Below are 22,877 nucleotides of genomic sequence, written 5' to 3' on the forward strand. Positions count from 1 at the left end.
TGCAGTTTCTGTATATACAGTGACTCCCATTAATATTCGGACGCTCTAAAAAATGCGATACTCTTTTTAATATTGGACTATACGATTCAAACTTTTTTCGGAAGCTAGAGCACTTAGTTCACTACAGGATGTGAAAATAAATTTTTTCGAAAATTGCAATTGGTCGGAATTGTAGAGAAAATACTAAAAGATCTATTTTACAACTTTTTTATGTGGGCCTATATTGAAAATTTAAAAAGTACGTTTTGTAGATCTGTTTCAATTAAACATATCCTGAAAATTTCGTCAAAATCGGTCGACGTTGCAATGAGCTACAAGCGTTTAAAGATGGTAAAAATTGCAGATTTTCGGCCTATAACAGCAGTAAATCTAAGAATTCATACATCTTTCAATGACTGTCATTTTTCCCCGCATCAACCGATTTCGATGAAACTTTCACAATGCATATAATCCACACAGATCTACAAAACGTATTTTTTAAATTTTCGATGTAGGCCCACATAAAAAAGTTGTAAAATGCAACATTTAGTATTTCCTCTACAATTCCGGTCAAATGCAATTTTTGAAAAAATTTCTTTTCACATCCTGTAGTAAACTAATTGTTCTAGCTTTCCAAAAAAGTTCAAATCGCATAGTCCAATATTTGAAAAGTTACGGTGTTTTTAAGAGTGTCCGAATATTAGTGGGAGTCACTGTACATTTTATGTCGATACATGTATATATATATATACGTAGATAATATTTATTAGGATATTTATATATTTGTTATTCTTAATAATCATTTATTTTATTACTTATTATACTTTACATTTAAATTACATATGTATTTGTGTAAGCGTATCCTTTCAATTCAGTTCCTATCTAATATAGGAATTCATTATTACTGAATTAAAATATATTATGTTCCATATTGTACTTTGTAAAAATAATGATATTAATAAAACGGTGTGATAACTTTCATATATTAGGTATTAAAAAACTATTTTTTATCCAGTATCAAAGTACTTCGATCGACCACCAATTTGTATACATATTGTATATCTCCGTTTAGCTTTAGCGTATCAGGGCGCGCATTTACGGTTGGGAGGATATTCTTTCAATAGTTGTTTAATTACACGCTGATAGATCCGAGCGTTCCTTTTTTCGTGAGGTTTCAAGAATTCTTGCTTCGCCACGTCAACTTTTACCGTTTTCCGTTTGATACCTGGTGTATGAACTAAAAAGGCACCGTCTAGTATGACCAGCCGATAATTGAGAAGACACATCTCGAACATCTGTATAAAAAACAATTATTTATTAACTTCAGTTGCAATTTTTTCGCATTTATGATGTTCTACAAACTTGGCACCAAAATATTTAGCTAAACACAGACTTCATTTTAACTGAAAAATGATATAATTTTTATCGCATAATTCCCAAAGATAACGAGAAGATTAAAACACTTCACTTATTCATTGGTTATTTTCTAAATATTGAAATAAGGAAAAAAATTTATTTCGTTGACAAGTAAACTTCGATGAAGCAAAAACAATATTAATTCTTGTTAATACACATGATTCCTTGTTTGTTAAAAATCTATGTATCCCATAAAATCGCTAGACGCGGTCTAAAAATAATTTTTCCTTACTCCAGTGACCTTGAAGATATTCGTGAGTCACTATACATATGTTCTGAAGAGATTTTATTTTCAGATCATTCAGAGAATATTGCTGGTTCGCCAATGCGGTTTAAAACGATATTCTAAAAGATCTGAAAATGGGTGTGCGCGCTTCTTATAATCTGTAAAGTGTGGACTTCTTAATCTTTTCGCGAAAGATTTGAGTTATCGAAAAATTGGTAGTATGTACACCTGAGTCATTTTATCTTGTCTGCCTTCCCAAGACATATCTTCTGTATAAAAGGGATCATCACGAGTCCCGATAAAAACTGGCTCCCACCTATGGTGCGGATACTCCCTTTTGGTAATAATAAGTGGTCTGACTTTGCCTGGGTCTGGTCTAAGCATCCATCTAGTAAGACCAGGAAACCTCTGGCAATGTGAACAGAGGAATCTATGAAATAAAAATAACGCGTGAGCATCTCGAAAAATATTCTATTAATATCAATATCCAATATCCTATCAAGTGCAGTAGAATCACGTGCATTCGGACACCACTTCAGTAATGCTCGATAATATAATCCACACAACATCAGTGTTCAAAGTGATTAGATAAACTTATAACATGATTCGTCGATGTCTTAAATACTGGGAACAAGAAAGATGTGTATGTACTGTTCTTTTGTTATATCAGTGCAGCAAATACAATTAATTTTATACAGTAGAATCTCGATTACCCGAATTATACAAGGAAATATGAAGTTGAGGAATACAGTAAATTCGCGATCTAGCTCCCTGAGGATCTCCACGATCACTGCCCTTCGCCTACCCCTTCCACTGGGGAGCATTCCCGCGAGGGGTCAAGAAGCACGAGCTGCCGCGCGGTCCGTGTGTACATGCTGTCCTTTTCTACGTTCGGCGCGGTCGATGCAGTCATAAAAAAATAGTTTCCCTACACGATCTCTGACCCTGCTCGGAATAGGCGATAAGAGCTAGATCGCGACTTTACTGTAGTAAGTTACTACCTCTACTACTACAATCGAAGTTCTATTGCACTTGATGGATGCATAGAGGACTGTAATCGAACGAACATTGTCGATAAAAAGGAAATCAAGTATCGGTCGCACAGACCTATGAAAATATACGGCAGTGCCAGCCCTGGTAGCCAACAGCAATTGCTTTTTCGTCGAAGGCGGCTGCCTGCGGGATTCGACCTCAAAAACTGGCACGACGAAGGCAATTCCTTTTTTCGGTGGCTTTCCGCGTACCATTTCCATGAAACCGGAGGCGAGTTTCTTGCTAGGCAAAAGTTCAATGTCCGTCACGAGCACACGGCTGGTGTTCGCCTGCATTCTCGCGACATTTCTAACCACGTTAATGGGGTAAGTCATGCTTATCCGTTTCCTTTCGGTTTCGGCTTCACCTCTTTGGAGATCTGACGCCGCACAGTCGCCCTCGGTTCGAGTACTTTGACCCAACGTGGGCGGACGACTCGTCGGGAACACCAAGTGTACGGAAACCTATAAAAGGACGTAGATTAGCATAATGATCAACCAATTATGTCACTCTTGCATCTTCGTCTTAGATCGCCGATTCTCGTTTCAGTTAATCGCTAGTGGCTATCTATTTTAATACACCTATGTCTACGCCAGGCTTGGGCACGTTGCATTTGCAATAAAGTAAATAATGTCAATTTGGAATGATTTGTATGATAGAGTTAGACGTTATTTCACTGATCGATTATTTCAACAACACAATGTAAGACATTATTTCATTCATCGTTTCTTTAAAAAATCAAATAAGAAATTGATTTCTTCAAACATCAATTGTAAGAAATGATTTCGTTCATCCTCCGAAAAACGAATAGGAATTTATTTTGTTCATTGATTCTTCAAAGAATGAAGTAAGAAATTATTTCGTTTGATAGCTAAACAATGAAGTAATGCAGAGAAAGAATCAATTTCATTTGCAAATAAACTACAATTATTCAAAAATAGCATCTAGCCAAACAGGATAACATACTACTCGTGGCAGAAAATATTCGATCAGAATCGTAAATACGATTGGTTAATAGAATTATTAACTAGATTCAGTTAAGGCATTAGTAGAATTTAAAAATATTGCTACACTATTCCCGATTTATTACAATTACTGAAAGAAAAGAATTATTATGATTTAGCTCCTGCTTTCCACAGTCAATGCAGATAATTTTTACAGACCTTACCGATACCCGATTTTTTTGATGGAATACTTTATGCCAGAGACGTATTACTCAAATATATTATCCGAACGCTGTCCAAGCCTGGTCTACGCAATATATATTTGACAAAACATCGTGAAACGCACTATTGTCCCGATATTGAATTAAATTCAAGAAGCCGGATTTCAATGCAGCGTTGCTATGTCCGTAATGAAGCTGTTTGTGCGCCTGTAATCGTAGTAACGAAAGAAAAAAAAATAGTCTCATGGGTGGAAGAAACGTAGTTGTAAGTTAGCATACAGAAAATGTGCGAGATTTATATATACAATTGTATATGTACATGTCTCAGATATAGACGCTATCGTACGCGCTTGTTATCGCACAAAGTAGCCGTGACTTAGAGTGCAAATGCGAGGGTCGTCCAGGAAGTAATACCTATACTCTTTTATAGTTTATGGGAACTTCGCTTATGGTCACTTAGCTCCACTCACAATGTAGACATGTCATATCAAATTTTAAACAATGATTTCATACGTTCAAAATGGTAACGAGGGATCGAAATGAGTATGTGCCTCCAAAAATGAAAAATCTTCAGCATTTTAAAATGGGATATGATCCGTGTATAAAAAATTTAGAAAATAGTGTATGAAAATCTTTTTTTGAAAAACAATCTCGGGAGAAACGATAGGTTCGCGTTCCTTGCAATCAGTATAGGCAATCATTATTAGACTGTGGATGTTCATGCAATTTGCAATTTTTGTAGTCGAACGAGAGCGTGGTATAAAATAGAATCTTATTTCCGGTGGAAGTAGCCTTTGCAGATCTGAAGTAAATAAAAATTCTATTAAATTCTGTCGAATTTTATATTTTACAGAATATTCTTTGAATCTTATTTCTATTCATCCATTTTTATTTTGCATAAAAATCCGCAGTCTGGCAGTGCGTTAAGATGGCTGACTACTGGACTTAAATAGTCTGCTACTGGACAATTACAAACATGTATAGAAGTACATTTGCTACTTCAGGACGTAGCTTTTTGGACGAGGCCCGTGTTTAAATGGAGATCAGGAAATTCCGAGAAAATGAAAACGGTGCAAGTTTAATTCATGGATCTGACTGAAGGATCACTGAAGGTGCGCTGAAGGGTCAAATGATTGACTACTGCGTAGAATAAAAAAAAACTTGTCTTACTTTGTCGAGCGAATCGAGTCAGAAAAGGTAAACGAGTACACGCAGTAGCCACTTGAGAGAGGGAGGGAATGAAGTTAGATTTATAGTTGGCAAAGAATGCATGCTGGTGTTACTGACCGGTCTCGTTGGATCGAGTAGCAGATTTGTTAGGTTAGAATGTGGCTTTCTGGACGAGCCTCGCGGTCAGCGGTGATCAGGTGGATCGTTACGTTAGCGTTGTTATAATAATCATGCTTTCTAGCGACCCGTTCTGACAGCGAGTGCGTGGGGAAACCTTGTACATTTCGGGTTCGCATCGACAGGCCCGATCGAGGAGAGCAACGGCGGTGCCGGCGTCGAGGCCAGGTGTAAAAATGGCCAGACTCAACGGTCCCTCCCATCTCTTGACCAACTCCACAATCCCATAGACATGATCTGCAGTGGCGTGCGTGCAGAGGGTCACCTGGGGCAACTTGTTCCTCTCCTCGGTTCCGACTAATACAAACGGTAGGACTCTGTAGGGGCTCTTCTCACCGATTTCCGGGCTCCAGGTGACTTTCGCAGCCGGATACGACATAACGTCTGGCAGACCGTGGTACCATCTGCAAGAATTGTTCCTGGGCTGTTGACCCGCCATGTACATGCCTGCTACGAACGCCGGTGCCCTGGTCACAGGTTCTTGACGCGGGCTTGTCGCACTTTCCTTCGACATAGGCACGTTGTTGTTGTTGAAGTCCTCGTTGTCTTCGTTACCGATCTCCGGGATCGTTGTAGGATAACCACGATTCACCAGCAAACGTCCAACTAGAATCAGAGGGACCGCTACGGCCAGCCACACCAGCAGCCTTCGACCAGAGCAACGCATCCTTTTCTTGTTTACACGGCACGCGTTTCTCGATTTTTCGATTCTCGCCGTGGTCAAGGAAACGCTCTTCCATATTCCGTACGCGATAGATTCATTGAACCTGTGCCTCCACAGCACACTGCTGGTCTATGCGGAAGGGCGAAACCGCCAATTACGGATCGATGCGGCGCAAGCGTGTCGCGATTCGAGACCGCTCGCGCCCGCTGCAAAAAAGTCCCCTTTATGAAAGGATTCGCGAGAGATCCGATTAGATATCAGACAGTTGTCGTTATTAACCCGCATCTGTCTATCAACTTAATTCGTTACATGGTGTCGAATTGACGTAATGGTGACAAATCGATATCATGCGATGCAGAGACGGAAAATTTTTGCAAGGCGAGACAGGATCCCCTTGCGTTTTCATGTCGAGTCTTGGGACGATGATTTACTAGCAGAAAGGATTACTTGCATCGTTTATAGATAATTAATTGACACAGAAAATGTTTTACTTCCTTAGGAGCAGCGGAAAATGGGACAAGGGACAGATAAAGATTGATCGAACGACTTCTTGTTTATAAATAGCTGCGTCAGCTGCATAAAACGGTCAGAGTCGAATTATTCAATGGTGACAGTATTTTCAAATTTCTGTTGCCACTACCATTTCGTTTATATCGTTATAAGTGAAAAGTAATTTTGTAAAGATTAAATCTCGAAAGTACCGTTCGAAGAGTAATGGTTTTAAAGTTTTAACAAATAAGACGCTTAAATGTATGTTGATGTCTGCACGTGCGAATTGCGGATAGACGCGGAAGTAACTAATTGCGTTAATTTGCTTGCAATCAAAAAAGTTTTCATGGACGTCGAGGAAACAAGCGTAACGGTTGCTTGCCATCGTACGTAGACTAATCGTGAATTGAATAATGAAACGCTTCGACCGAGGGAATAAGGTGTCCAGTACCATATTCGAAAGGAATCACAAATACACGTGAATATGTAAGAAAGAAATTTCTATTAAACATTTCAACATTTAAACATTTCTATATTAAATTTCATTTATATTTACTTAACTTATTTTAAATGCATTACACATGTCAATGAGAATATAAATAGTTTTCTACAAACGTGCTATATACATTTGTTAAAAAAAAGGAGATAAAAAGATGTGAACATTTAAATTAAGCTGTGATTGCAGCACGTGTTTTCCTTAATGAGTGTGCGACGACGAGCTTTATGTAAAGTTTGTGCTTTTTATCTTAAACCAACAACTCGTTTATCTCAATAATGTGTATCTACATCCTCGACCACCGTTCTGCCAAGGACATCATCGTTAAAGTATTCTAAATCTAACTAGTATAGCTAATTTATTGGAAAAGTGATACGCGCAAGAATAATAAGCTTAATAGACATTGTTCCTTCATAATTTTCCGACGTATAATATCTGACGTTGATGTGTATAATTCGATACACGCGATACACGTTGTACATATTTATAAATACACTCTTTATCATATTTTCTTGCTCGGATCATTTGACGCACACATGGCCATTGACGGAAAGCATGCCCGTACTATAATGGTCAGCTCGTGTCAAATTCACGTGATTCGAATTGTAATATATAGCCATTAGATTGTAAACTGAATCCTTCAAATTAATTACTTCAACATTTTACGTACCGACAATGACGTAGTAGCTTTCTAAATATCAAAGATTAACAATTAAAGTCACCTAAATAAATTTCTTTGATGGCAATAACAATTTCTTTAATGACATATAGTCTAGTCATTTCTTTCGGAAATTTTATTTAGAAGAAAATGACTATGACCTTATACTCCTTTCCTGAAACGAACGTAATAAACAAGTTTATTTTTGATCACACGTTATGAATTCATGAATAATACCGTGTTTATCATTGATATACTAATCTTTCTCTTTTTCCACCTCTTTACTCTTTTCATAATTACAATGTACTATCATTGTTTCCCAATTGTAAAAACAAATTACATTGTAATTTAAGCGAATAAGAGACCAGAATTACATCGTAATTTAATTAAATAAGAGACTCGAATTACAAATTACATTGGAACTTAATTGAATGAGAGACCAGAATTACAAATTACATTCTAGCTTAATTGAATGAAGCGACTGAATTTCGAATTAAGAAATAATTGAACACAATGTAATTGAATTATTTTGTAATTATAATTCGTGAAGTAATTCAGTTATAATTCAACAGAACTGTGGAGACCAGTTTCGAAAGGCGAGCGAATCCTCGAATTCGGAATGGTGTCGCTCGTGTGACACGAGGTCAATACTACTAGACGCACACGCGATGTGTACAAGTTTGATCGAAGAGTACTAGCGGGTATCAATTTATAATAAACAACAGAAACGCCGTTTAAAGTCGGTACAATCTCCAAGGCTGCATTCTAATTTTAGTGTGTGCGATGGAACGGCCGTTTGCGCCATCGCGGGTTCCGCCGTGACTGCAACGCGGCAAATCTATTAAAATTCAATTCTGTAGAGCCGGTAGTTTCCAAATTGATCGAAGAGCCACGGTTCTCTGGATATGCATTCCGGTTTCACGGGGATATACCTACGGTTCGGTGCGGTGCGGTTCGGTTCGGTTCGGTTGGCCGTTTCACTTTGCTCACCGGCGTGCAAATCATTTCGTGCTATTGTGCGGCGCTGTGCCAGCAACGGTGCGAAGTGTAAAGTGTCGTGCACGAGCGGGAACAAATGTTATCTCTCGATTCGTACAATACGCGATTCTATCGAAGTACGATGCGCGGTTCAACGATTGTTCGTAGGAGAAAAGACGACGGGTAAACGATGCTTCGCGCGGACATTATTCGTGACCCGTGACAAAAATTCTTATCAGTTTCGTGATTCGAACCGCGTCTCTTGGAAACACGCTCGGCGTCTGTGATCACAGGGCTCGTTAAAACTGAATGTCCTCTAAGCTTCTTCGAGTTACGGTGAAACCGTGAATTTTCACACTGCAAACGGCACCGCGTTACATAAACAGCGAACAGCTAGCCGTGTTTATCGTCGAGTCTCGTGTTTTACATTTTCAGGAAGTTTCGTAACTGCTGATCATTTGATTTGCAGTTTCTCCTTTGCTCTCTGTTCTCTTCGCCGAGCAATTTTTTCTTTTCGTTTCGCCGATTGGTTGTACGATTTCTCCATGCGTGTTCCGTTTGATAAGATGTCTAATCTGATTTATATGAAGATAACTGGTAGACTGCTTATGCAAAACCCATGATTTTAGACTCGCAATTCAATTTTACACGGGAATATTGTAAATTTATAATCGGTTCTAACGCGATAATCGTCGACGAAAGTTGCCACAGCACTCTTGTAATTGGAATATTTCATTCTGACTGCCGCTCCTGGAATTCTGAACATTAAAAGTATTAAACGATCTGCGGGTGACCTACATTCGAAGTTCTTGAATTTACTATGATGGGTATCCTTCAAGTATGATAGAGAAGTTAGATTAGTTTTCTGTTCCGTATGAAAGCGCGTGTTTAGTTTGCCATGAGTCATAACGCTACTGCAATTTCAGACTGATGGTTTTTCAGCACTCCAAGGGTGTTACCAGCGAACAAAGCAAATTTTTAGAAGTACAATTATTAGCAAATGAAGATGTGTAATGTAGAGCGAACAATTGGTAAATCAATAATTTGTAACCGCTGCTTGAATTATATGATGCATAGGTGTATGTAAGAGGTTGTTCTCTTTATGCTAAGTGTCCACTTTAGAGTCACTTGTCGATACAACACCGAGATTGACTAATTATGCTACGCCCCACAGTTGGCAGGTTAAACGATAGTCAAAATAGATTGGCAACGTGATTCTTATTTGTATTGAGACGCGCCTCGAGTGTCAGTTTCAATCATGCACAGCGAAAGACACGGTGAAAAGAATTTCTTTTTCTACATTGTTAGCCACACTTCGGTATTCATGTAATCGCGCAGTGACCACGTCTAAACGAAATAATAATAGATTTACAGAAATTAAAATTAGTTACATTGCATAAATCCGTTTAGAACTCTTATCAAAGAAGATATAGCTTCTTTCGTTTCGCATTCTTACTGTAAAACCATTTTTCCGATAATGAAAAATTGAGTACGACATAAAGACTCTCTCTATTAATAATAGTGCAGAGACAACAACTACAGCAAACATTTGCAATTTTAACAACCGGTAGTACCGTGAACATGATCTGAAATCGTGAACGTAATCCTTGTGCAATGTTCTTCGGATATCAACGGTTTACTATAATCATACCACACTCGTCTACGTTCATCAAGGATGCAGAATGAATAGCAAGATACGTTTTTTCGAAACATTTCTTGAAAATCATACTTAGCCTGCAGATTGTTATGCGTTTGAAGGTATGTACAAGATTTATAATTGTTAGTTTTACTTGTAGAAATCTTACAAGTTAATAATTACAAAAAAAATTGTAACATAAGACGCCTATCATCATTTTGAAAAAAACTCATGAAGATTGTAAAATTTTGCAACTTCCATGGACAAACTGAGCAAAAATTAGAGTTAAATTCGCGGGACCCAAGAGAGGTGAAGAAAACTCTGAACATAAACGACCCAGGCTGCCCACGGAGGGTTGAAAGGTCATTGTATAAATGGGGGTAGTCTCTTGTAAACTTTTTCCGCGAACGGGGAAGCTCGGAAAATAACCGGACGCGACCGCATTGTAATTTATAGTGACAGTCAACTTGACCGTCGTCGATGGACGTACCCCATTTCCCAGCGCCACCAACCCTGAAGGGTGCACCGTCACCCCTTAGTGACGTGGTAGATGTTGCGAAGTTGACACGTGTTCCGCTGGCCACGCTCGCGTGTCCCCGTGGGCGACATGTGTCAAAAGGACGCAGGACTACCAGGATTCGTAGGATACAACGTTCTGCTCGCAACAACTTGGTTCACCCCAAGCCGAAGAATCAATTTCGACAACGTGTCACCGAGTTCCGTATCACGATGACCGAACGGGACCGGAACGATGACGACGATGACGATGTTGTTTGCGCGATCGGTACGGACATTCCCATCGACTTCTATTCAATCATGAACAACTCTATTTAACAAGAACAAATACCTAATTAACACTGAAACCGCTCAAGTCAAGGCGACTTGTTTTTTCTCGAATAATTACAAACATGCATTTCACGATGTTCCATACAACTTTTGAACTGTACAAAATAAAATAATTTTCATTTTAGCGTGGCTCGCATAAGACAAACGTAAGACCTTTCGATATTATTATGTTTTGTAGAACTTTCACTTAATTCCTCATTATTCAATGATCAACTGTCTTGACTTGCATCATTTTTGGCGACTCTTGTTGTCTGATAAACGAATGAATTTATTTAGTAATCATTTCAATAATACGCTTGTATCCGAAGCGTACCCAGAAAGTAAGTGTCAAGTTGCAGTATAATTGTTAAATCACTTGTTGCAATGGTGTATCCGGTAAACTGTTAATATACTTATTAATAGAGTACTTATTATTTACTTTCTGGAGGCGCGTATTTCGTTACCGATCCAGGAAAAATTTTTAAACGATTGCGACTCTGTAGGCCAGATAGCTTTTGAAGGACGAGGAATGGAAAGGCATTTTCAAAATTCTTTAAACTTTTTCGTAACAGAGGAGGAACGCACCAAAAATCCATACGTTGGAATCGTAATATTGGCTGTTTACGAATAATGTTTTCCGACAAGGTGATCATACGCTTTGCGCTGAATTCTCGTACTATGTACTTCCATATCGTTCACGATCATGACTTTCACGTACTGACTTTACAAAGAAAATCTTAGATTTCCCGAGTAACCGAAGGTCCATTTGACCTTTTCACACATGTAGTGTTTGTATTAGAATGAAATTAGATGTAGCAAGTAACAGTAAATACTAAATAAATAAATGGTAAATGATAGATCTAATCCTATAATGATAAACACGTTAGAAATTAATATTTACGTGTTTGACGTGTACCTACGCATGCATAAAGTATAATACATATAGTTAGCGCGTTATAGCACGCTCGAGAGTTTAGTCGATAACGCAATTATATTGATTAAATAAATAAAGTGAACGAAACAGCTAAGTATGCTAGCAATATTCTACTTGAATAATGCAAAAGTTGGGAGATTCTATTGAAGACTATAATTCCAATTATAAACAATGAAACTGAATATTGCTACGTACATAAAGCGAACATAGAATTCCCTTGTTTAGTAGATTTAATTTATTGTTCGTAGATACACCCACAACGGTTTCGGAAGAGCTCTCGTCACAGCATAGATCATCGGTGGAATTTAAAAAATCAGTGCAATCAATAGCCGTCCAAACTATAATTGGTCTACCACTACGATTGCGAACTTTCCCGTCTGTCAAGGATATTGTTGAGGATGATCCTAGAGACCCAGCGAAAAGAACATCAAAAATATGGAAGCAAATTAGATTTTTAGGAAGGCTGTCGCTTTCATTATTCGGTAAACACTAAGTTTTATTATGTTTACTATGTAAGATATTGTCACAGAAAAATTAATTTGAACAAAACTAATTTTCACGTACAAATATTGTGATCGTCACACGTATGTGACGTTGATCGCGAACGTGTTTACTATTTTATATGTTACCAAACGTGTTTCTCTATATTAGATCTGTACCGGACAGTCTACAGTCTACAGAATCGAGAATTGTGGTACCTTTTGCTAAATACGACTCGCGTGTTGCAGGGTTGTCCTGGCTGCTCACGATTTGGGCAGTTGTGGGCGCAGTTGCGTTTTGCGCGATCGAGGGACCACGGGAGCGTGAACAAGTTTTCAAATTAAAAACAATGCAAAGACACATTGCGATTAGTTTAGCGACAGAACTGAGGCAGCTGCGTACCGAGAACGAAGAAGACTTAGAACCCCTTTGGGCCGATAAGATCAATCAGTATGTACTGAAACACGAAGAAGTTCTGCTGCTGGCTGTAAACGCCGGATATGGCGAAAATGGAAACAGCGGACAACTTTGGACATTTCCTGGCTGTATACTCTTTTCCATCTCACTCCTCACTACTTTAGGTATTCATTAACATTCCTCCCTCTATCGTGAAATTGATCATGTCTTGTAGCTGGATACCTGCGTTTGCCTGAAAAATAAATCTGTCGAAACGTGATTAGTAGACTGCGGGGTCTTTATGCACACGTAAAATATGCAAAAAAGCATATGCAAATATGCACATAAAATATGCAAATATGCACGAAAAATATGATCAGAACTAATACAAAGAGATATTTACCAGTTATGTTTTAATTAACAATTCATTTATACGGAATCACCATAATTTGCGTTACAATAAATTGCTAGTAACTTTTCCCTGTTTGTAACACTTAGTTAGTTATTGCCGTTTGTCAGTTAATATTAACTTATATGCTGAAGCAGTACGTTTTACATCACAGGATGTAATGGTTGCATATTTATATTTGCTCCAACAGCGTTGTGGTACATTAATTGACACATTTTCATCGCTTAATATCCTTAACATGGTAGAAAACATATGCAATATGCAAAATAATATTTGCATATCGATCGATTATATATTTCGAAATATGTATTTACATAAACATCCGCAGTCTAGTGATTAGTTAAATGGCACAAACAATAATCTAATCAAGGCATTTTGAGTCACAGAAATATTTCTTACGATAGGTAGTTAGTTCTTCAGCTTGACTGTTCGTTTGTTTAATTTGTAGGTTTCGGTGCCCCAGTTCCCCGTACAACATCTGGTCGGACAATAACTGTTATTTTCGCGGCAATCGGAACACCAGCACATTTTCTTCTAATCATGAATATTGGTCTTATACTAGCACTGCGATTACAAAGATACGCCATATCCAGAGAAAAGGCTAAATACGACGAAGAAGAGCTGAAATATTTGCTACCAGTACCCAGATGGGTTAAAATATTACCCTTCGTTTGTATAGGTAATTATTACACCGTAGAAAGTATTTCATTCGGATCTCTAGCACATTCTATCATTCTCACTAACCACTCTTTTAATATAATCGTAAGTTGTGTGACAACGAAAAGCATATCGTACAGGAGTTTGGTAATTCACCGAAAGAAATGACGAAATTACGAATCACTGTAGTATTGCAGAATGAACTCTTATCTATAAAAACATTGTATTTGTCAACTTGAAATTACGGGAGACAAAAGTATATCACGTTTCCATGTGACATTTGATAAAGCGAATAAACGACTGAAATAAATTTAACGTGAATCATTGTACACCATAAGGTCACGTTTGTCGTAAATCTGAGTGTAAGTCGCAGTTACGAGAGTTACAAAAGTCGTGGTTATCAGTCGATCAAAGGAACGCTGATTGACAACGAATAGAGTTGAACGAAAATTATTCTAAACAATATTCTTGTTCGAAACTTCTCCCTTTCTCAATTTACCAACTTGAATATATATATAAAAAGAATAAAAAGTTAGATTGTTTTAACGTTTAAAACGCATGTTGATCCTAAGAGTTCGTATTCAATGACGGCGGAAAAAATGACCTATGTTTTATTACTAACTAAAACGGCAGTAAAAGTCGTTGTAAATATTATCGGTTATACATGTTGTCGACACTTTAAGAAAATTTGCGCAACATTTGAACATTGCGTCAAACAACCCTAATAAAATTGGGCTAAACAACAACTCGTTATTCTTTAGCATTATCGTGGCAAGCTTTTGCCTTCAAACTGTCTGACAAGCACAAATATGTAGGAAGTCGTCAAATATGACAACCTTGATTGCTGTGGCTGTTGCGCAACATAGTCGACCTAGAAATGCTGTATAGAAGGTTGATGGATTCTTTAGCTTTAGCTGCATGCACTCCATGATGATTTCGTACGATATAGTCTTTCCTACTACACTCATGGAAGACGATCAATATCTTAGGCTTGGAAACGTACACACCCATTGCTTGAAATGATTTCGTTTTTGTCGCGCGTTCTACGTATCCGTAAACAACCCCGATCATAACAAGTTGAAAAGTATACTATTCTTAACGCTCTGAATCGATAGTATCACCTTCGGAAATGGACTTGAAGTTTTTATTTCATGTATGTTGAATTTATACGATCGGTACGAGTCCAAAGCACCGAATTATGAAATCTAAATAAAGACTATGACGTTCAGCTCGCGAGAACTTGGAGGTATAGGCAGAGAAGAGGGAAAAATCAATTGTAGCAGCAGTATGAATTCACTGATTTGTAGTAATTCTAACTGCACCTGTCCCTAACCCTGGATTACTAAACTTCATTTCGCTTTCCTCCACGGTCGAATTATTCAGAAGAAAGTATTCAGAGCCATCTCCCAATCTCTCGCTGTTATGTCTTCAACATCCTCCTCAAGCTGTGCACACTCTGGCAATCCACTATACACTACTTCATCGGGCGCAACGTCTTCGTTTAGTATCTTCTCAATGGCCCCCTGCAAAGTATAATCACTGGACTCTTCCGAATCAATTACTTCGCCCACCGAGACCTTAAGAAAGATCTTGGCACACTAAATTACGAGATATTCGACCACGTTTCATGAAAAGATCACTGCAATCTTTAACCTTGTAACGGTGTCCTAGGGTCATGGACCTCCATGCCTAGGGTCTCCGACAAAATTTCAGTCATAAATTACACACTTCAAACTATCTCAGTGAATTTTTACAGAATTTTAGAGAAGCCGCATTGTAATACTTCATAGTCTGATTGTGAGTAAACTTGGAACCCTGCACAAGGGTTAATATTATAATCGATTAGCTTCGTTAGGGAAAGTCAACGTTCTCCGCATTAGGGGGTTTCAGTAGCCAAAAGCGCTAGATAAAAGATCAATCTAGGTTGCGATCACCCTCAAAAGTTTAATATTCACGTGTCGAGGCGTAATTTGCATTATTCAGCAGTGTAATTTGCATTATTCCGTGTATATGCTGCCAAATAAAAATAAAATAGGACTTTTTAGGGCGATTGCGGCCTAGATTGATCTTTTATCTAGCGCTTTTGACTACTGGAAAACTCAATCATTGCATTATCGAGAAATAAGAATAGGCGCATCCCGCATCCTTGCAATCCTGGAAACGAGTCTACCCCCTTAATTTACAATGAAAAATTCTTTTCGTTAGTGCAGTCGTGATTTTATTTTTGCAAAAGCCGCGTCACGGTTGACGGTAAAATCAAAACGCAAAATGTGTCATCCCCTAAAAGCTCGGATGGTAACTCGTGTACCCTACAGTCATCGACGAACAGGAGAACATCACCGTCCGGTCCAGTCATCGACTGATGCCTCTGGACCAATACTTTAAAATCATTTTCACGCTAGTGCGCGAACGCTGTTCTATCTATTCAAGCATTTCGCCGAGTGAGACTTGTAGATAACGGATAGCCGATCTTTACAGTATTCCGATGCTCTCAGGCATCGATATACTTGTAAACGAAGAGCGAACGAAGTTTACAGATGCTCTTCGTATTCGATCTTGCTGTAACTTTGTTCCCTCCATCCTTTATTCCTTTCTTTTTGCGTTGATAATAAATTAATATATTAGGTTGATGCATTTTATTATTTTAAGGTATAAAGATGATCTTTAAGTTCCTATCTTCCGTTTTTATTTTGATATTTAATGTTCAATATAATTTATTTCAATGTTAATCTACGTGATTCTTATATATTCTTTTACACGAGTAAAAAAGTTGCAGCCGTTGTCTCTTTTATCAGCTTCGTCATAAATGGTCAACCGATGAATTCCGTGTTGATCTTTTACAACCAGCCCTTGTTAGCTGCGAAAACTGATGGATCCCTAAGCTCGTTGTTTTGCTAGGACGCTTTTCCGTGGAGAAATCGTTGTTCGGAGGCTTGTCCAGTTCTCTGTGTCCCAAAATCTAATATTACGGTCTTTTAACTCCTGATTCATTAGCTTTCGCATGCTCTTCTTGCTCGATAATCCTTCGAATGTCGAGACACCTCCACCAAGTTCTGTTGGATTCGCCGGATAGTGGTGACGTGCACTTTGTAGATAACTGAAGGTTACTCCGCTGATACATCCCTGCTCAAATTTCCGATGATCTTCAAACGGTCATCGATGGCTAGACGAGATTAGCTACTTTTGCGTTTCCTCGACGTGCTCGTCTTTATGGTTTCTTGTTGCTCGTCGCTGTCCATGCTGTCACATGAAATTATCTGTCCTGTCACGTGCATCGCTGTCTCTTGTAGACAGTGCAAGGGGCTATCGCAATGACATTATTGCATTTATTTATATTGTTAAATACATAAAAAACAAATAAATTTGTGTATTATTAAAATCTTCATTTTTAAATAGCCTAGCCTATTAATTTTCATGTTCTATTAGTTTAACTGAATTAATTTTAGAAGTTTATTGAAAACAACATGGCATGCAAGTGGATATCCGAATAATGTTACTTGAAGGTTCTTTAGAGACCTTCAACGAGAGAATCATCCTGCACATTTTAATAAGTTGATGTCAGCGTGTAAAGTGGTTGATACACAGCTTGCATCACTAGCGCCGCATTGATTTATATGACACATACTATGTATCATGTGTAGTAGTATGTAGATGGAGAAATAGGCTACATGTTTTCTTACATTTATAATTAAACCGATGAAATTTCTTTGAATGAGATTTCATTAAATTAATCTGTTCTGTGTTCTAGCCACTTACTACCTGATGGGAATTATGTGCTTCGGAGTGGCCAGATCTAGGCCGTTTGCAGCAAGTATTCTGTTCCCTCTAGATTTTACCGCTGCCGGAGGTTTATCAACAATACTCGGCTACGTACGAATATTGTACGGACTTTATCTAGAAGGTGCAGTTACTATTATTGCTGTTGCACTTGCTGTGTTGCGTGTATCAGCTACGCAGAGTTTGAATCATATCGGTTTGAAGTACGGTCTACTGATCGAAGCTTAGATAAATTTTTATTATAACTTACTTAAAAGTCATTAACTAAAGGAATTGAATTCGAATCAATTTCTATACAGTTTTATAGAATGATTTCATAACTTTCAGCTTTGATCGATCATTTTGTAATACGAAAAATTCAAAAGAATAATCGTACTTCAAAGGAAAACACTGTACAGACTATCTTTGTAAATTTATTATTTTACTCTCTATACAAAACAGTAATATTTTTCATTGTTTTTGTATAAAAATGTTGTATACTTATGTAAGAAAATAAGCGATTGATTAAAGCAACAAGAGACTAGACATTATAGTAAATTCAAAATTTTGTTTCAAGAAAATGTTACTATTATTTAGTTTAAGTAATATGTAGTTAGAAATGTTCACATTTTTAAAGTATATCTTTTCTTATAGAAAAATAAAATCAAACTATTTAACAAAGATCTGTTGTTACAGCTAATAAATTACCCTTATTAGTGAACACTAATAGGTTTCAAATTTACTGTTTTGCATTGCTAAAATTTGTATTTCTCAGAAAATAAAATAGATACGATAACGTAATATACATAGAACAGTATAATAATATATAAAACACGTAAGATATTCTTATAATTTCATTTTTATAGTAAAATAAAACTTCTCAACTCAATTTTTGAAATGAAAACTGCAAATCTAACTTTAGCAATAATTTGTACATTTAAAAGTGGAATTACATGTATGTCCTCCAAACATATATATGAGAAATGTCAATACATTAATAAAATGATTGTATTTGTATAGAATTTTTATATGTTTTATCAATTTATATATTAAATCTATTTACAAATAACAACATACATGAGATACTGAGAATTGTTATATTTATGTAGTTGTTTTGGTTCGACTACGAAGTAAAGAACCTAATGGTTCAACATAATTTTTATTCATTATATAAATGGCATACGTGTTTTAATGGCAATATTCTTTGTTCAATCTTGCTATCGATAGATTTATTTGGTAGGTTGCATCACTAGTAGATTTACTTGTAAACCATATCAACAGTAATACTAACAGTGAACTGTATTTCCTAATACCATCAAATTAGAGTCAGTTTCTTTAAGTTCATTGATAATTTTAGCACAATTAGATTTATTAACTTCTGACTTTATTTATTTCACGACTTGCAAAAGCGAATATTCGTCTAACAATTGAAAAATCTAATCGATTAAGACACTTCTCGTCTTCGTTTTTCATTGATATCTTCGTTTTGGGCACTGCTTTTCCTTCTAGTATTATCTTGAGGCTGATCTCCTGGTTCCTTAGGTTCAAGAGATGGAGACTCTTTGTCAGAATTATCTTCGTGGCCTAATGCTATTCGTATAGATTCAACTAAATTCAGAGGGCCAGCACAACTCGTTTTCGTACCTATAATTTAAAAAATTTATTTCATTCAAAGAGTAAACAAAAAGATAAATATAATTATTTTTCTATGTGAACAAAACTTAGTACTTTCCGCTTAAGTGTCCAACATGCAGAATCAAAACTTTGTATTCAACATTTTTTCTAAATGATCCCTCAGAAAAAGTTAAAAAAAGAACAACAGACGCTACAGCGGGTAGTACAATGTTGTCCAACTCACCATTTCATATTTCAATTATCCAAATATGGCTTTCTTAATTTTACTAAATAGACCATCATTTTCATGGTATGATTCGTTTTCGGTACTTTGTCTCGCTTGAGTTTTTACCTTCGGACCTGCCGTGCCTAAAAGAACATATGGCTCATTGATAAAAATGTTTGGTGGAAGAGTATGTAATTTAATACTTCATGCCAAACTGGACAATTAGACAGTTTGTTAATATTCCATATATTTTTTACAGACAAGCTGTTTATTTCTACCAAACGCCAATGAAACGCATATATACATTTTTATATCTTTATTTAATTAGCAAGGGCAGGTACACGCAAAGAAACTCAAGCGACACAAGTCTAATTTTATATAATTTTACCAAAGACGAAGATTATTTACAAAATATTACTTAGGATGTATGTCAAAGAAGTTTTAATAGAAATAAAGTCTTTTTAGGTCTGTGTGCCTCATTAACTTTAATTATATAATTTTTAGAATAAAAATTTATTGTTTCTTACCATCTGTTTTGAATGTAATGCCGTATATACTGCCAGGAGTATCCTCTTCAAGTTCTGCATAGGCTTGGAGTAATGCTGTTTGTTTATCATTCAGTTTTGTGGGTACTGATATTTTAATTTGTACATAGTGATCGCCGTATCCTACTCCGTTCACTTTTTTCAAGCCTTTGCCCGTCAGTCTAATTTTCGTGTGAGATGAAGTACCAGGCCGAATTTGTATGGTGTGATCCTCGTAAACACCTTCTATTTTTATTGTGCCACCGAGTACAGCTTGCGCTAATGAAATCTCAGCATCTGTATGTAAGTCTGGACCATCTCTTCGAAAGTATTTCGATTTTTCCACGCGGAATGTTACAAATACTTCTTTGTTACCCACGGACATTCGAATCGTTTGACCGTCCTCAATACCAGCGGGAACTGGAACTGTTACTTTTCTACGTTGCACCTGTTTCAAGTGAAATACGCGTATAAAAAATCATTGTAGTTATGATACAATTTACTTAATGATTGTGTTAGTTCATGTAGACGAAAATGTTCATACCGATTGTCCCTTTCCGTCACATTCAGTGCATGGGTACCTATTAAACATTCTAGTTCCATGACAATAACGACAAGTAGAACGCATTACAAATGGACCAGTGCTAATTGTTTCCATTCCAGTGCCATTACAATATTGGCACTTTACTGATTTTGTTCCTGGTTCGCATCGGGAGCCTGAACATTTTGGGCATATATCCACTACGTTCAGTTGAATGTCTTTATTTACTCCTCTGGCTGCTTGAGAAAATGTTACGTTCATAATAACCTGAAGAAAAAATGAAAAGAATATTAATTCTTAATATATTATCTACTAGCTAATTATTCTAGAATATTCTAGATAATTATAGAATAATATGTTTGTTCTAGCATGTTTTACTACATTTGCATATGAACATGTACCTCTTGTGCTGCGCCGAAACCATATTTAGATTCAGCATAATCTTCGAAGTCGCCGAAAGCACTGCTTTGGAAAGAAGCATCTCCAAATATTTTTCGAAATAATTCTTCTGGATTAATAGTTGACCTAAAATGCCAGTTTTGACCAAAGTTTTTGGCATGATCAGCTCTGCCCTGACCCATTCCCATTTGTTCCGACGTTGCACCCCATGTATCATATTCTTTCCTTTTAGTGTCATCGCTTAATACCTCGTATGCTTCAGAAACCTCTTGGAACTTTTTACTAGCATCTGGATCCCCTTTGTTCGTGTCAGGGTGATATTTTTTAGCTAACTGGTAGTAAGCTTTTTTAATGTCTTTCGATGCTGCATTCTTAGATACCCCCAATATCTCGTAGTAATTACGTTTTAAAAGACAACTCGTGGTATGTATACTTCTTTGTGTCTGAACAAAAGTCTGTAGGTCATCTGTAATTATATTTAAAAATATCAGTGTCGTGATATTTATTATAGAAGTATTGTAATTATTTAAAATAACGATCTTTGATCGATCCTTTAAAAGTTTTTCCCAGAAACAAAATATGACACTAACAAATTATTCAATATAAATATATGTTAATTGGCAAATAATCTTATTGTAGATATATTTATCTACATTGTTAATACATTATTTATGTAAGGAGACAGTGAACTATGGAATTTAAGTCAAGGCTAAATAGCTAACAATGTAAAAAAACTTATATTTCTTTAATATTTATTTTCTTACAAACTAAAAACGGATTTTAAAAGTTATAAATTACTATTTTAACTGCAACAGTTAATTCTATTAACGTGTATTAATTTAACCAACAGATGTTAGTTTCTTTTCACATAATTGTAAACAAATGTGACTAACGTTAAAACGAGAAAGCATGTGAGAAGTAAGGTTAGGTCCCACTTCAAAAGATACTTCGTAGAAGGAAGAAACTGTAAGACATTCGTGAAAATCTGCGTAACTGGGAATAGGAGATTCATCTACGATGTCAGAACTTATTTAGTATTTCAATCAATTAAAAATAACGAGTAGATTATCATAAAAATGCGTGATGTAATCTCTACTCTTCGTAGTAGAAGTATACATTACTTTTTCCTGGTTTCTTCGTGTTCCAATTACCGACACTCAATGTAACTGTTGCGATGGACCGGTGACATGTGCTACATCTTTGTATGCTATTACATGACAATTTATTTAATGTACTACTATTGATTAAACTAATAGTCTTCGGTCGAAAAACGATTCCAAGTCCTTTGCCGGTCGCCATGTTGAGTAAAGGATGCATAGCTGTATTGTCACGTGACAAGTAAAGCAGACAACGGTGCTTTCTAGAAACTTTACACACATTCATTGGGAAGGATATAACAAAATAATGTAATGATAATTTTTTATCGTTAAAGCAAAAGCGTGTTTCATACCATAGGCAAAACCACTCGGCAAATATTCAAGGAGAAAATTTTCATCTTGAAGCGGGATACTCAACGCGAAAACTGTTTACAATCGATATTTTACATATTACATACCGGTACGTAACGGAGGAATAAATATTGACTATTATGTATTATCATTTACAACAAGTAAATATTCTTTGTTGCGTGATACATTCATGTATGTAAAGTTACACGCATTTGAAACAGTTCCTTTTTGTTATTACTATTACTTATCCATACGAGGTGTCTATAAATATATATCTACCTATTATTATTGTGAAGCAGCTTTCTCATTTATTGCTATTATTTATTATGTGATGGAGAGCCACCATCTCTGCATAGTTTAAATTGTTTTGTGGCATTTTTAGACATGCATTGGAACATTTCCGCGGCTATATGTCATTCAAATTCAATTTACTATATATCGTCTGCTCAGATTAAAATTTAAATTAGAGCGTGTCGAAATGCACCGGTCTGACACGCGACTGCTCCCTGATTGATTTATTTTCTATTTAATAAGTCCGTACCTATACATATATTTGTAAATGTCGTTTTTATTTAACAATAA

At 36.5% G+C, this 22,877-nt stretch overlaps 3 protein-coding genes across 12 annotated transcripts; 1 reads left to right on the top strand and 2 right to left on the bottom strand.

The window, feature by feature from the left end:
- Nucleotides 1–629: 629 nt before the first annotated feature.
- On the bottom strand, nucleotides 630–6,062 carry LOC143207464 (beta-1,4-glucuronyltransferase 1). The gene is made up of 4 exons (XM_076420951.1): nucleotides 5,263–6,062; nucleotides 2,729–3,117; nucleotides 1,850–2,051; nucleotides 630–1,274 (listed from the first exon to the last, which is right to left on the bottom strand). Exons 1-4 carry the CDS (start codon nucleotides 5,830–5,832, stop codon nucleotides 1,062–1,064), a joined length of 1,374 nt encoding a protein of 457 aa, XP_076277066.1. The 5' UTR covers nucleotides 5,833–6,062; the 3' UTR covers nucleotides 630–1,061.
- A 362-nt stretch (nucleotides 6,063–6,424) lies between these two features.
- Nucleotides 6,425–18,767, top strand: LOC143207465 (uncharacterized). Of its 8 annotated transcripts, none has more exons than XM_076420956.1 (8): nucleotides 8,076–8,633; nucleotides 9,377–9,481; nucleotides 9,861–10,208; nucleotides 10,543–10,870; nucleotides 12,094–12,327; nucleotides 12,574–12,906; nucleotides 13,579–13,809; nucleotides 17,536–18,767. In XM_076420956.1, exons 4-8 carry the CDS (start codon nucleotides 10,567–10,569, stop codon nucleotides 17,790–17,792), a joined length of 1,359 nt encoding a protein of 452 aa, XP_076277071.1. In that variant the 5' UTR covers nucleotides 8,076–8,633; nucleotides 9,377–9,481; nucleotides 9,861–10,208; nucleotides 10,543–10,566; the 3' UTR covers nucleotides 17,793–18,767. The 8 variants fall into 8 exon arrangements, with proteins under 8 accessions (XP_076277075.1, XP_076277068.1, XP_076277067.1 ...); XM_076420957.1 differs by having other exon boundaries at nucleotides 9,393–9,481; XM_076420953.1 differs by adding an exon at nucleotides 10,290–10,448 and having other exon boundaries at nucleotides 8,074–10,208.
- Nucleotides 18,768–18,905: 138 nt separating this feature from the next.
- On the bottom strand, nucleotides 18,906–22,437 carry LOC143207463 (dnaJ homolog l(2)tid, mitochondrial). 3 transcript variants are annotated; one of them, XM_076420947.1, is made up of 6 exons: nucleotides 22,298–22,437; nucleotides 21,969–22,214; nucleotides 20,850–21,313; nucleotides 20,452–20,715; nucleotides 19,911–20,355; nucleotides 18,906–19,187 (listed from the first exon to the last, which is right to left on the bottom strand). In XM_076420947.1, exons 2-6 carry the CDS (start codon nucleotides 22,162–22,164, stop codon nucleotides 18,988–18,990), a joined length of 1,569 nt encoding a protein of 522 aa, XP_076277062.1. In that variant the 5' UTR covers nucleotides 22,165–22,214; nucleotides 22,298–22,437; the 3' UTR covers nucleotides 18,906–18,987. The 3 variants fall into 3 exon arrangements, with proteins under 3 accessions (XP_076277062.1, XP_076277063.1, XP_076277065.1); XM_076420948.1 differs by lacking the exon at nucleotides 22,298–22,437 and adding an exon at nucleotides 19,402–19,526 and having other exon boundaries at nucleotides 19,048–19,187; nucleotides 21,969–22,173; XM_076420950.1 differs by lacking the exons at nucleotides 18,906–19,187; nucleotides 22,298–22,437 and having other exon boundaries at nucleotides 19,897–20,355; nucleotides 21,969–22,173.
- Between the last annotated feature and the right edge of the window lie 440 nt (nucleotides 22,438–22,877).

This window comes from Lasioglossum baleicum, chromosome 3, assembly GCF_051020765.1.
Source record: "Lasioglossum baleicum chromosome 3, iyLasBale1, whole genome shotgun sequence".
Taxonomy (NCBI): Eukaryota; Metazoa; Arthropoda; class Insecta; order Hymenoptera; family Halictidae; genus Lasioglossum; species Lasioglossum baleicum.

Excerpts from the sequence above, each read along its gene's own strand:
- LOC143207464 (XM_076420951.1), bottom strand. The coding sequence starts at position 5,832 with ATGCGTTGCTCTGGTCGAAGGCTGCTGGTGTGGCTGGCCGTAGCGGTC. Across the intron at positions 3,118-5,262 it reads GCGAACCCGAAATGTACAAG|GTTTCCGTACACTTGGTGTT; the intron begins GTTTCCCCACGC and ends GTCCTTTTATAG. Across the intron at positions 1,275-1,849 it reads GACAAGATAAAATGACTCAG|ATGTTCGAGATGTGTCTTCT; the intron begins GTGTACATACTA and ends TTTTTTATACAG.
- LOC143207465 (XM_076420960.1), top strand. The coding sequence starts at position 10,567 with ATGGACGTACCCCATTTCCCAGCGCCACCAACCCTGAAGGGTGCACCG. Across the intron at positions 12,328-12,573 it reads GCTGTCGCTTTCATTATTCG|GGTTGTCCTGGCTGCTCACG; the intron begins GTAAACACTAAG and ends CGCGTGTTGCAG. Across the intron at positions 12,907-13,578 it reads CTCACTCCTCACTACTTTAG|GTTTCGGTGCCCCAGTTCCC; the intron begins GTATTCATTAAC and ends TTTAATTTGTAG.
- LOC143207463 (XM_076420947.1), bottom strand. The coding sequence starts at position 22,164 with ATGCATCCTTTACTCAACATGGCGACCGGCAAAGGACTTGGAATCGTT. Across the intron at positions 21,314-21,968 it reads CACGAAGAAACCAGGAAAAA|ATGACCTACAGACTTTTGTT; the intron begins GTAATGTATACT and ends ATATAATTACAG. Across the intron at positions 20,356-20,451 it reads GTGACGGAAAGGGACAATCG|GTGCAACGTAGAAAAGTAAC; the intron begins GTATGAACATTT and ends CACTTGAAACAG.